Here is a 14,468-nt window from a genome sequence, read left to right on the forward strand (position 1 = left end):
AAATTTGGAGTTTGCCCAAATCAGCAAAACTTGCTGTAATTGAGCCCAGATGATCCTAAAACGGCAGCTAGTTCCGACCCGTTTGACCTAGAGCTACGAAATTTTCTACGCATATGTAAGACATAGAGACCTACAAAAACATAGAGCACCATGTGTTAGGATATACAGAACCAGTTATCAACTGTTGAACGTAGCATTTGGCCCGATTTTGTAAATTTTTCGGTACCAAAACTCTTGACCCGATCAACTTCAAATTTGGCATACCCCATTATCTGACATAGGGGCACACCTGGGCAGAATTTTTTGAAGATCAGCTAACATATATGATGGGGGTGGGGCTTCAAAATATGTGTTTCCAAATCAAATTTCCTTCGCCATGAGCTACAAAAACCTTAATAACTGCAATGTGCAAGTTAAAAAAAATCTGAAACTTTACAGAAAACTTACTAGTTATAACTTTAAAATATGTGCATGGTTAATTTTCAATTTTTTTATAGCACCACCTAGCTACAGACAAAAACATCAATTTTTAAACTTTCCTGTATTGCTAAGCCTGTAAGAATAAATGAACTGAAAATTTGTCCGAATAGCATCGAGACTTGGAGGATAAGGGTTTCCAAATTTTAATACTTTGTGATAAAGGGGGTGGTCTGTACACCACTTCAAAGTCAGCGTTTTCCCAAATCAGCAAAAGTTGCTGTAATTGAACCCAGATGATCCTAAAACAAGAAGCCAGTTGAGACCTGTTTGACCTAGAGCTGCGGAATTTTTTATGCATATGTAATACTCAAGACCTACAAAAACATTTAGAGCGCCATATGTTTGGATGTACAGAGCCAGAGTTATCAACTGTTGAATATGCCAGTTACCAGTTTTTGTACATTTTTCGGTCCCAAAACCCTTGAACCAATCAACTTCACATTTGGCGAGCTCCATTACCACGCATAGTGCCACAACTGTGCAAAATTTTTTGCAGATTCGCCAAAATATATGATGGGGGCGGGTCTTCAAAATATGTGTTTCAAATCTCCTTTTCCACCACTGACAAAAATCTTAACTCAGTTTTTGCACTGTGCTAATCCTGTTTGAGCAAGTTAACTGAAAATTGGCCAGAATAGCGTTGAGGCATGGAACATGAAGGTTCTCCAATTTTACAATTTTTCGCAAATGGCCGTGGCCAGTACTTCGTCTCAAGGAAGAAAATAAGCACCTCAAAATTGTAGATTATTGGTAAGAAAGGGTATAATAGGCTCTTTTGGGGTCAAGATAGAGATCCTGTCCCAAGTGAAGGACTATCTTGGGGTCTTGTTCATGAGTAAGGTGAGGATCGGTGCAGCATCTGCAATCTGAAAAGTTGGCTTCATGAAAGCCACACCTAAAATGCAGTTGAGTATGTTGTGAAGAAAACACTATGTGTACTGTATGTCGGTACATACTGTATTAGCGAGGTATAACTGGGTGAATGACCCAAAAGAGTAAGTCAAATTGCAGTACCGTGACATCTACCATTGCCCTTCCACCAAATACAGGACCATTTGCTTTATTGTTGGTCACATGACATTTTCAAACTTTTCAGAAGTACAGAATGTTTATTATGGTGTCTTTCTACCACAATACAAATTGAAACAAAGGCTTGAAATTGTTCACTTTGTATGTAGTTAACAGAAACTGATTTTTATGTATTTGAAACAAACTGCAAGCTGTATTTGAAACAAACATAAGCACATGAAGGATAATTCTGTGGGAGGATGAAGCCTTTATTGGGTAAATCAGTGGTCACCAACGTGGTGCCCGCAGGCACTGGGTAGCCCCCGAGGATCAAATGATTAGCCCGCAGACCTGTTCTACAGTTTACAAGTGATAGAACATTGTGATTTTCCAAGTATTTTACTAACGATTATGCATATATGACATATACATTACATATTACTCTTGGTTCACATATTTACTACAGCTGTTGCTTTTTTTGTGATAAATCAATAACATGATCAGGGTCTTCACATAAACTGGTAGCCCTCCGTATTACTCAGTACCAAAGAAGTAGCTCTCGGTTTCAGAAAGGTTGATGACACCTGTTGTAAACTGATACTTGATATATGGGTGGTGGTTGGAGCAAGAAACGCAAACATTGTCAACACAAACAACTCAATGTTTCCTGGCCAATATGCCATTTTGATTATTGCCCATGGAGGTTGAGCTCACAACAAATAACGTGTAGTATTTTTTTTAATAGCAATGCATCATACCTGAGTGTTCTCTTCAAAACTTGACGCAATACGGTACAATACACCAGAAGCAATCACAGTTTTACCAAGAACAGTTTACACAATTTACACTTTCCTAAGTATTGTGTATGAATGTACTTACAAACGGTTGATGTGAAATGTTTTTATAAAATGCTAGTGTTGGATACAATCTTTGTTTCTAAAAAAGAACACATTTTAGGCCTATTTTTCTATTCATTGTATTCCTGCCAGTTGACATTTATGAAAGTCTTGCTGTCCATGCGATCAATGTAAAGCACCCCATCCAAATGATCCATCTCGTGCTGGAGGATTCGAGCAGGCCAACCACTCCCCTGCCAAGTTGTAGCTTCTCCTTTTTCATTCAGTCCTAAAATTAACAGGAAAAAAATGTTTTAGAGTTATTGAAGATTTGTTTGACTATAAATTCTGATCTAAAATGGTATACCTGATACTTCCACTGACCGGTAACGTGGAACTGTGGCAGAAAAGCCCTTTAAGCTCTCACAGGCTTCTTGAAAGAGCAAAGTCTGCCAATCCAACACCCTCATCTGAGGGTTGACAAATATTCTCAGTGGCTGGATGGAGAGGGCACGAACCTCTCTCGACACAGGTGAACTCTCATCCAACATCTTCTGAGGATATTCCAAGGCCAGGATTCTAAGTGGCACTCCGATCTGTGGTGCACTAATACCAACACACTCAAATCGACGCATTACTTTGACCAGTTTGCTTATAACCTTCTGGATCTCAGGTCCTTTAATAGCTGCAGGGTCAACTGATACAGCTTTTGATCGTAGCATTGGGTCCCCTACCTGACACACATGATCATATGGAGGGCTGGGAGGGGATATGATCTTGTGTTTAATATACTGAAGGTAGGAACGCACCTTGATGTCAGTGGAGTAACAGTTTGTTAAAATGTGCTGAAAACGAGTGGAAAAACCTGAAGAATGTATCAAACCCATATGAAACTGCCGAAGCCTTGAAGAACATCTCGTCATTGTGAGGCCAGAGTCGGGAAATTGGGAAAAAGTATCACAATCCTACAAGAACATGATGCATGGGAACTGATTCAGAAAGATTTTTGTCTCTGATATATATATATATATATATATATACATACACAGTGGCTTGCGAAACTATTTGGCCCCCTTGAACTTTGTGACCTTTTGCCACATTTCAGGCTTCAAACAAAGACATAAAACTATAATTTCTTGTGAAGAATCAACAACAAGTGTGATACAATCAAGAAGTGGAACACACTTTATTGGATATTTTAAACTTTTTAACAAATAAAAACTGAAAAATTGGGCGTCCAAAATCATTCAGCCCCTTTACTTGCAGTGCAGCAAACTCTGTCCAGAAGTTCAGTGAGGATGTCTGAATGATTCAATGTTGACCTAAATGACTAACGATGATAAATTGAATCCACCTGTGTGTAATCAAGTCTCTGTATAAATACACCTGCACTGTGATAGTCTCAGAGGTCTGTTTAAAGCGCAGAGAGCATCATCAAGAACTAGGAACACACCAGGCAGGTCTGGAGAGGCACCAGAGAGGTACTGTTGTGGAGAAGTTTAAAGATGGATTTGGATACAAAAAGATTTCCCTAGCTTTAAACATCCCAAGGAGCACTGTGCAAGCAATAATATTGAAATGGAAGGAGTATCAGACCACTGCGAATCTACTAGATCTGGCCGTCCCCCTAAACTTTCAGCTCATACAAGGAGAAGACTGATCAGAGATGCAGCCAAGAGGCCCACGATCACTTTGGATGAACTGCAGAGGTCTACAGCTGAGGTGGGAAAATCTGTCCATCGGACAACAATCAGTCGTATACTGCACACGTATACTGCACAAATCTAGCCTTTATGGAAGAGTGGCAAGAAGGAAGCCATTTCTTCAAGATATCCATAAAAAAGTGTTGTTTAAAGTTTGCCACAGGCCACCTGGGAGACACACCAAACATGTGGAAGAAGGTGCTCTGGTCAGATGAGACCAAAATCGAACTTTTTGGCAACAATGCAAGATGTTATGTTTGGCGTAAAAGCAGGACAGCTCATTACCCTCAACACACCATCCCCACTGTCAAACATGGTGGTGGTAGCATCATGGTTTAGGCCTGCTTTTCTTCAGCAGGGACAGGGAAAATTGTCAAAATTGATGGGAAGATGGATGGAGCCAAATACAGGACCATTCTGGAAGAAAACCTGATGGAGTCCGCAAAAGACCTGAGACTGGGATGGAGATTTGTCTTCAAACAAGACAATGATCCAAAACATAACGCAAAAGCTACAATGGAATGGTTCACCAAAAAACATATCAAGGTGTTAGAATGGCCCAGTCAAAGTCCAGACCTCAATCCAATTGAGAATCTGTGGAAAGAACTGAAAACTGCTGTTCAAACGCTCTCCATCCAACCTCACTGAGCTCCAGCTGTTTTGCAAGGAGGAATGGACAAAAATATCAGTTTCTCCATGTGCAAAACTGATAGAGACATACCCCAAGCGACTTGCAGCTGTAATTGCAGCAAAAGGTGGCGCTACAAAGTATTAACTCAATGGGGCTGAATGATTTTGCATGCCCAATTTTTCAGATTTTATTTGTTAAAAAAGTTTAAACTATCGAAGAAAGTGTGTTCGGCTTCATGATTGATTCCCACTTGTTGAATCTTCACAAGAAATTAGTTTTATATCTTTATGTTTGAAGCCTGATATGTGGCAAAAGGTCACAAAGTTCAAGGTACAAGGGGGACAAATATTTTCGCAAGCCACTGTGTGTGTGTGTGTGTGTGTGTGTGTGTGTGTGTGTGTGTGTGTGTGTGTAATATATATATATTACACGCACACAGTATATATATATATATATATATATATATATATATATATATATATATATATATATATATATATATATATATATATATATATATATATATATCAGTTAAAGTAAACTGTGCATGAGTGCGTGGGGGAAAAAAAAGAAATGGTTTTTAAATCTGCGACAGTCATGCTTTTTCGGCAGCGGAGGCAACCATAACCATAGCCTCAAGATTTTAACCAACACTACTTGAAATAGCGAGACTCTTTACAATCAAATCCGAATGATCAATAACTGATTTAGAACATTTAAATGCTAACTACGGCCTTTTTGTTTAATGGATTCTATGTTTTTTAAGGCATTAGGAAACCGCGAGAACCTTAAAGAGTACGTTTTGGTGTTATCTAAATCAATTAAACTTGAGATTTTTGTACAAATACCTACTCAAAGTGATGTACGGCTGTTGGTCAGAACACGAAATGCAAACATTCTCAACGCAAACAACTCCGTTTCTTCCCCGTTCAATTATGCCGTTTTATGATTGCCCATGGAGCTTGAGATTACAACAAATAACGTGTAGTTTTGTGTGTGTGTGTTTTTTTAAGCAATGCATCGTACCTGAGTGCCCTCTTCACAACTTGCCGCAATACGGTACAATAAAACAGAAGCAACCACAGCTTTTAATAAGCCGTTACGGTTCAACTGGGTCCGGATCTTCGAGCTCGTCGTTTGTCCACAGTCCAGTAATTTGCTGTTTCCTGTCTGCAGATTCGTCAAAAATCAGGTCGAAATTGTTCATCTGCACAACTGCGAACACTGTCGATGCAATTTTTTTTCCAGCCACTCAGTCCGGTTGTGGCGCTCCAGGCAAATTAAAGAGGAATTTGTTAGAAGATGGCCTTGAGCGATATTCTGTCGAGTTTAGTGTTGGCCATTGTTAATATCCTGTTGATACGTGACAGTGTAAGACAGGGGCGTCAAATTCATTTAAGCTCAGGGTTCGCTTGGAGGAAAGTGTACGCTAATGCGGGCTGGACAAGTTAAAAAAAAAAACGCTAAATGTACGTCCACACAGAAGACTACAAAAACATTGGGATGAGCCAAACAAAACAAACAAACAAAAACAATAACGCAAACGCGTCAAAATGCACCAACAAAAAATGTATAAAAACAAACAAACAAACAAACGAATTTAAGGCACATATACACAAAACAAGTGAAAAAAACACAGATGAACACAGTTGAAAACAAACACATACATGAAAAAAAAAAGATTTGGGTACAAACTCAAAGCAAAAATTAAACGCAAAAAATAACTTTAATTTGAAAGTATCTTCTCACGTAGGTATCCTCTCACATTTTAAACCCTTTCCTCTTGTGTTTCGAAAATTACATCTCCAAAACATTGATCAGAGAGTGGCGCTCGAGAGATGAAGGCTTGGGTCGAGTATTTGAGAACGACATCAGCGAAGAAGAGCAAGACGCTCCAGCACTTAGGTGAAGTCGTGGGTGTTTTAGCCGCTTTGGACCCATTTCTCTACTACGATGCCTTATGCAAACCAACCAACCGTAAAAATCTCTGAGCTTACAGATGAGAACGTGAAGTTTGTAATTGAAAATACCGATTTGGCGTGAGTATGAGTTAATTTTTGTTTGCAATTAGCTTTTATCAAAGTACTTCGCGTCTGTGAACAGTGCAATACTTTGTTTTGATTTCTGGTTGCATGTTGTTTGGTTTTAGGGTTGCCAATTCTATTAGACGCGTCTTCATGTCTGAAGTGCCCACAGTAGGTAGGATTTTTATTGATGGCTAAAATTTGGTCAGACTTTCGATGTCTCTTACCAGCTCTTACAGCCTGTAATAGGAACCATCCACAGACTGCAGGCTGACATTTTGGACGAATCTCCATAAAGCATATATACAGAGTTGATCAATAAACAAGACCAGTTGAAATAATAGCTAGAATTTACTCTTTGCACATTTGCATCTTAATGAGTTTTTAAAAAGACAGTGTGTAAGATTTAAACCGTTTTTCATTAAAAAAAAATCCATTAAATGATTATAAACTTCTAAAACCTTCAAATGAATGTGTTCTTATTGACCGACAGCATCTTTTAAATGTAATTATAGGTCCAATTATCATTACATTATTTTATATGGGGGGCAGCACTTCTCAAGAGGCGGCCATGTTTGTAATAGCTACGGACAATGGAAAATGCAGCACATGCAGCACCTGCTGTCCGTCATGAAAAACGGTCTAAATCTTACACACTATCCCTTTAAGTAGAGCTACACTATGCAAAAGCAGGAAAGGGTGGTAAAACAAAAAATATTTGGAACTTGTAATTTGAAAGAAAAATAAATTAAACTGAAACAGGCTGTGTATCAAAATAAATGTAAGGCCATTGCGGGAATAAAAAAACAAAAAAAACAACACACCAAACCAGCGCAAAAAATGTCTCAATAGGACACACACACACACACACACACACATAAATATATATATATAATATATATATATATATATATATATATATATATATATATATATATATATATATATATATATATATATATATATATATATATATATAAGCCACTGTGTGTGTGTTTGTGTGTGTGTGTAATATATATATATATATTACACGCACACAGTATATATATATATATATATATATATATATATATATATATATATATATCACAGACACACAGTATGTAAAGTAAACAGAAGTGGGTCCTTTTAAGATCAATTGGTTAGACTTAAGACAATTTAAAATCACATGTTGTGGGCTGTCACATATCAAATATGTTTAATCTATAAAATTTAAGTGATATGGACTATAATTGAAGAAACGCAGTGGAGCAGTGTGTCATGTTTTAATAATAATGTTGTACACTCTCAGCTATGTACCAGGTAATATTCTGATATTTCTACTACTTCACAGCGATTGACTGGATCCAGATTGATGCCAATTCATCAGTACTTCATGATGAGTTCATCGCCCACCGAGTTGGTATGTTAGACTTTTTTATATAGTTGGCTACCGCTGGATACTGTTTTCATATTTAGAGGTCTCTCTTGTTTACTCAGGTCTCATTCCACTCACCAGTGATGATATTGTAGAAAAAATGCAGTACTCAAGGGTAAGTTCTAGTCATGATTTAACAGCTTTGTATTTTTCATAAACATCCCGTTTGTCTCCATACTACAGGTAAAATCATGCTATATATCTCAAAAATAACATTTTATTATGTTCCCTGTCAGTATAGCACTTTCCTTAGGTTGCATGGAATTAATAGAAATTTATTATCTTCCGTAACCATTTTTTTTTCATACAATTAATGCTCTTGTCCTAGATGCATACATTTTGACAGTGTTCCACTGAATGCAACGATTTTTGTAAAAAAAAAAAAAAAAAAAAGATTCACATAATAACTGGGATACTTATTTACTACGGTTTAAATCTATTTAAAACATCACTATATGGATATTGAAACATAGACTTCACTATTATTTGATGGGAAACAGGGCCAATTCGTAGGCCGATCCTGAGGACCATGATCTCAGATTTGGAGGAGCTGATCTTCATCCCATCTGCTTCACAATTGGCTGCGGATCGCTCCAATGAGAGTTGGAAGTCACAGCCCGAGGAAGCCAGCAGCACTTCATCATCCGCAAATAGCAGAGATGCAATGCTGAGGCTCCCAAACCAGACCATGCTTCGGCTGCACCTAGAAATTCTGTCCATAAAAGTAATGAACAGAATGGGAGACAAAGGGCAGCCTTGGCGGAGTTCAACCCCCATTGAACACTGATTCGACTTGCTGCCGGATATGCGGACCAAACTCTGACATCGGTCATACGGGGACCGAACAGGCCATATCAGGGCGTCCGGTACCCCATACTCCCAAAGCAAGAGTTCTCCAAGGGACACGGTCAAATCCCTTCTCCAACCCTAACCCTAAGCACATGTAGACTGGTTGGGCGAACTCCCATGCACCCTCGAAAACCTTGCCATGGGTATAGAGCCGGTCCACTGTTCCATGCTGGGATGAAAACCGCACTGCTTGTGCAAGTGCAAGTTGTCAACTAAAAATTTTGGAGGGAAAAAAAAATTGTTCCCAATTTTCTTTTTTGAAGAGTTTTTACTGGCCTCTGATCTCAAAACTAGGTGTGTGACAAACACACAAATTTTATTTAACAGTATTTCATCTTATTTTTTCGTCACCAAATAATGGGACCAGATTTTGTCATTTTGGGAGAGTGCCTTAAATTACAGGTGTCAAACTCAAGCCCGACATCATTTTATGTGGCCAGCGAAATGATGATTTGACTTCAGGATTCTGGCAAAAATAAAAACTTGCAAGTTATCTTCAACTTTTAAAAGTTTTGAGAGGGAAAAAAAAAAATGTGTTCCCAATTTCTCTTTTGTATAGTTTTTATTGACCTCTGATTTCCAAACTCGCTAAGTGTGTGGCAAACTTGAAACATTATTTGATTAATACCGGCCCGCTGACAGAAACTGTAACCACAATGTGGCCCACAGTAAAAATGAGTTCGACACCCCTGATTAAAGCAAGATTAAATAAATAAATAAATAAATAAACGATTTCAGCAAATTAAATTGATTCATGCATACATATTGCTCACGTATATGTAAATGAATGAAAATATTGATTATACTGTACTAAGTAATAGGCTACCATTGGGATTGATAATGCTCCCAATATGCTGAGAGGCTTTCCCCATGTTCATGTTTATTTTCATATCTTGTAGACTGCAATTACTAAACAAGTCAAAAGGAATACCTTTTTGTGTTCTCGAACCAGTGCACACAGGGTCCATACCATGCCACTCTTAGTGAGCTGGAGACATCATAATTTTTACATGATCTTTTAACAATATTCCTGTGTGTGGACAAGGATGGCCTCGGACGGTGGTTCAGTCTGCTTGCTTCTTTTATTGAGAATAATGTCATAACAACCTTAGGTAACTGGCTGCTTTTAGCTGCAAAAGGCACTTGCTGCTAACAGCCAATTGACATCCACCCTCTTGCTCGTACCGTTACAGTAATTATTTAAGTAAGAATACGGCCGATATACTGTAAACATGCACATCTGTGCAACAAAACACGACTTATGCAGCCGACAGGTCAATCTTCCATGAATCTCTCAGTTTGGTAAGGTGACTAATCTTCCTGTCATTCTTATATTTTCTTCAGGATTGTACCTGCGATGAATTCTGTCCAGAGTGCTCTGTGGAGTTGACTTTAGATGTTCGTTGTACTGATGAAAAGACGCGCAATGTGACCTCACGCGACCTTTTATCCAATAACCACAGAGTCATCCCGGTGGGTCTATTAACTATTTTGTTGTTGTACTTGTCGGTTGGCACATTCCATGACACCAAGACTCTCTTTTCAGGTAACCTCCAGAAGTCGAGACAATGATCCTAATGACTACGCTGAACGAAATGGTAAACTTCAAGCCCATCCATACATTTATCAATCCATACTTTGCATCCAATTTCTTTCAATTATTTGTGGTTAAGTTCATTAACTTAATGAAGTTAAAATAACATTCTTGTCATTTTTGTTTGTGTCAACAGTAATTGAATCACACGAGATTTCTCTCTCGGGCATGCCACAAGATTCATTTTCATTATATATATATATATATATATATATATATATATATATATATATATATATATATATATATATATATATATATATATATATATATTCTAATAATAATAATAATAATTCTAAGCCTTGTAAATGACATACTATTACTTATCCCGCATTTGAATAAATATTATTCAAACACAGATATGTGGAGAAAATTGGTCTGGGTTTGAGTTATGAATTATAACATGAATTTGACTGCAAAATAAGAAGTTAGTCACAAGGCTTAAAGATTAAATATACTCACAATTCGATATAATATGTCTGCATCCGTTTGAGAGTGCAAACAAACATCGCAAAATGCATTTTCGTCAAACGCCGCCTTATTGCCTCTTTGTTGTCCATTGGCGGACTTTGACGCATATTGTATAGAATACTTGACCTGTCTCCTACAGAGCCCTTGGACGAGTCCTTAAACAAGCTGTTGAAGACAAAAATGCGAGAGCAGCGGCTTGGATGTCAGCATGGGGGGGGGGGGCAGGCAAAGGGCAGACTTGCATGCTCTGATCTCACCAGCTCACTTGCATAAAGAAAGCTTGGGAGAATATCCTGAGTAAGATGACTAGGAAATCTTTTGTAAACCTTTTGTAAATCTTGTGTAAACCTGTGGAGTTACGAGCATGTTTGAATAGATGACAAGCAGGTTCGAGCCATACATTGAAATGGGAGAAGCGAGTTGGCGTGTCAGATAGGGATGATGATTTTTAGGGCTTTTAGACACTCATATTCAGCTGTGAAAAAGTAAAGCATTGAAACTTCCAATCATTTTATTGTTACAACATTAGTTTCCGCATTTGCATCTATGCGCACGCATACATGGCCCTGTTATAATTGAAGGGCACCTGTAATGCTTTTATCAGGTTTAGATCGGAAATAACAAATTGCTACCTATGCAAACCTTACAATTGGCTGTTATTTCATCTGTGAGCTCAGTTTTTTTATTCACTAATTCTATTCATATTTCATACACAGAAATTTTGCTGGTGAAGCTTCGCAAAGGGCAGGAATTGCGACTGAGGGCTTACGCCAAAAAAGGTTTTGGTAAGGAACATGCCAAGTGGAACCCAACAGCAGGAGTGGCGTTTGAGTATGACCCAGACAATGCTCTGAGGCACACAGTCTACCCCCGACCTGAAGAATGGTGGTTGCTTGTTTCTATACCCCCCCAAAAAAAAATCATCATCATACAGTTGGTTGAATAATTAAGATTTTCTCTCACTTCATTTATTGCTTTGTTGACATGCTGGTTATAGGCCCAAGAGTGAATATTCCGAAATTGAGGAAGATGAGGTCCAGGCTCCCTATGACCCTAATGGAAAACCAGAAAGGTGAGAAAAGCATTTGTCATATATGAGCCTATACACACGTGGACAAAATTGTTGGTACCCCTCAGTTAAAGATGGAAAAACCCACAATTCTCACTGAAATCAATTGAAACTTACAAAAGTAACAATAAATAAAAAATTATTCAAAATAAAATAATCAAAATCAGCCATCACTTTTGAATTGCTGATTAACATAAATATTTCAAAAAACAAACTAATGAAACAGGCCTGGACAAAAATGATGGTACCCATAACTTAATATTTTGTTGCACAACCTTTTGAGGCAATCACTGCAATTAAGCGATTTCTGTATTTGTCAATGAGCGTTCTGCAGCTGTCAACAGGTATTTTGGCCCACTCCTCATGAGCAAACTGCTCCAGTTGTCTCAGGTTTGATGGGTGTCTTCTCCAAATGACATGTTTCAGCTCCTTCCACAGATGTTCAATGGGATTCAGATCCGGGCTTATGGAAGGCTACTTTAGAATAGTCCAACGCTTTTCTCTCGCTCAAGTGATTTCAGTGAGAATTGTTTTTCCTTCTTTAACTGAGGGGTACCAACAATTGTGTCCACGTGTGTACATAGTTTGGAATCAAATCATACTATGACTCTTCCCTCTAAAGGTTCTACTACAATGTGGAGTCTTGTGGCTCCCTACGACCTGAGACAATTGTCATGTCTGCACTGGCTGTCCTCAAGAAAAAGTTGAGTGACCTCCAGACACAACTCAACCATGAAATCCAGAGTGATGTGCTCACTATTAACTGAGGACACATTGATATTTAAAAAAAAAAACAAAAAAAAAAAACGCCTTGAAGGGATCTTTATCTAAGTCTTTGGTTTTCTCATTGAATATTTTGTTTTTGTTTTTTGGGAAGTCTTATGGATCATCATGCAGTATAAAACTCAAATTGTGCTGTGTGTGTGAATGTGTGTGTCTGTGTTTGTTTTTCTTATATTTTTTTTTTAAAGAATTTTTCTGATCATGGACATATTCATCCACGACCCACCATATTGTTAGATGAGCACGACTTATGTGAAATAGGGGGGAATTGCACCAGCAGCCCTAATTTTCTTTATTATTTGGGGAGGGAGGAAGCACCAGTTACTTTGTACAGTGGGACCCCTGCAAGGATCTTACAAGACAGGCTACCCTGAGCTTACACAGAGAGTACCAATTGCTTAAGGCACTGTTGTCAAACTCATTTTTATCGTGGGCCACATTGTAGTTAAAGTTTCTGTCAGAGGGCCAGAATAAAGTGTGTTCCTCACACATTTGCCGTGTAATGAAATCAGAGGCTGGCGAAAAACTGTTCAAAAGAGAGATTAGGAATAAGAAAATGATTGTTGAATGATTTGTTTTGGGGTTTTTTTCCCCTCCAAATTTGTAACTTGCATGTTTGACATTGAAGTCAAATTAGCATTTCGCGGGCCACATAAAATGATGTGGGGGGCCAGATCATAATGGGGCGTGCCCCAGGGCCTTGAGTTTGACACTTGTGCCTAGTGAATTATACCAAGAAAGTTTGACTAGCATGAGTTAAAAACATGCTTCAGATTTTTTTTTTTTAAACCATGAGCATTTAGACTCGCCTTTTTTGAGGTTGCGCTTTGAGAGCCATCTTGTAAGTACCCCCCCCACAGAAAAAAAGCATGAATGGCGTGCCAAGCATCATAACTTGATTGGTAATGCTTCATCCAATCATCTCCCAGAAGTGGGCAACATCATAATTCAGCATGTCCATTAGTTTAGACATGTAAACGCATCATGTTTAAGTATGATTTTTCACACATTTACCTAGAATTTCGATGAAGAGGCCTGTAAAGGTGAATTGGTAACAAAAAAACATTGGTAACAAAAAACAACATGCACATTTGGAATTGAAGCCCAAAAGTTGAAGTCATGATTTGTGAATTCTCGGGCCACATGTGACTGGGCATACCTGGCACCCGGACCTTGAGTTTGACGCCTGTGCCTTAAGGTAAATACACTGGTCTGTCTTTGTCTCTTTCTGCCTTTTGCATTTTTTTAAGCGGCTCGTTAATTCTGTCCATGTCCCTTTAAGAAAATTACATAGACCGATTTTAAAAAAATAAAATATTTGTAACTGTAGAACTACAGACATGGTGTTAACTTTAAGTGTAAGTACTAACACTGAAAAACATAACTAGCATGAGTGCAGACAGAAGTAGACCCGCGCCTGACGAATGACAGACCAGAAAAAAAAAAGTCAATTGTCATCCCCTTTGGGGGGTCAAAAGGTTGGGCATAAATATACTGATGGACCAAAGACTACAAGTTTGTCTTGCCTGAAAAGATGATGGACCGACCATGAGGGGGCAGGGCTCAGATGAATGACAAATCTCGCACCACCAGAAAATGAAAG

The 14,468-nt window shown here is 38.2% G+C and overlaps 2 protein-coding genes across 2 annotated transcripts; one reads left to right on the top strand and one right to left on the bottom strand.

The window, feature by feature from the left end:
• Window positions 1-1,736: 1,736 nt before the first annotated feature.
• On the bottom strand, window positions 1,737-6,054 carry pdf (peptide deformylase, mitochondrial). The gene is made up of 3 exons (XM_088416774.1): window positions 5,685-6,054; window positions 2,692-3,289; window positions 1,737-2,613 (listed from the first exon to the last, which is right to left on the bottom strand). Exons 2-3 carry the CDS (start codon window positions 3,245-3,247, stop codon window positions 2,456-2,458), a joined length of 714 nt encoding a protein of 237 aa, XP_088272900.1. The 5' UTR covers window positions 3,248-3,289; window positions 5,685-6,054; the 3' UTR covers window positions 1,737-2,455.
• A 436-nt stretch (window positions 6,055-6,490) lies between these two features.
• On the top strand, window positions 6,491-13,010 carry polr2c (RNA polymerase II subunit C). The gene is made up of 9 exons (XM_088416773.1): window positions 6,491-6,697; window positions 6,808-6,857; window positions 8,016-8,084; window positions 8,162-8,214; window positions 10,293-10,421; window positions 10,495-10,546; window positions 11,730-11,898; window positions 12,011-12,085; window positions 12,705-13,010. The coding sequence occupies exons 1-9, from the start codon at window positions 6,612-6,614 to the stop codon at window positions 12,847-12,849; spliced, it is 828 nt and encodes a 275-aa protein (XP_088272899.1). The 5' UTR covers window positions 6,491-6,611; the 3' UTR covers window positions 12,850-13,010.
• Window positions 13,011-14,468: the final 1,458 nt, after the last annotated feature.

The sequence above is a fragment of the Hippichthys cyanospilos genome, chromosome 6, assembly GCF_059441005.1.
Source record: "Hippichthys cyanospilos isolate Australia breed blue-spotted pipefish chromosome 6, RoL_Hcya_1.0, whole genome shotgun sequence".
Lineage (NCBI taxonomy): Eukaryota > Metazoa > Chordata > Actinopteri > Syngnathiformes > Syngnathidae > Hippichthys > Hippichthys cyanospilos.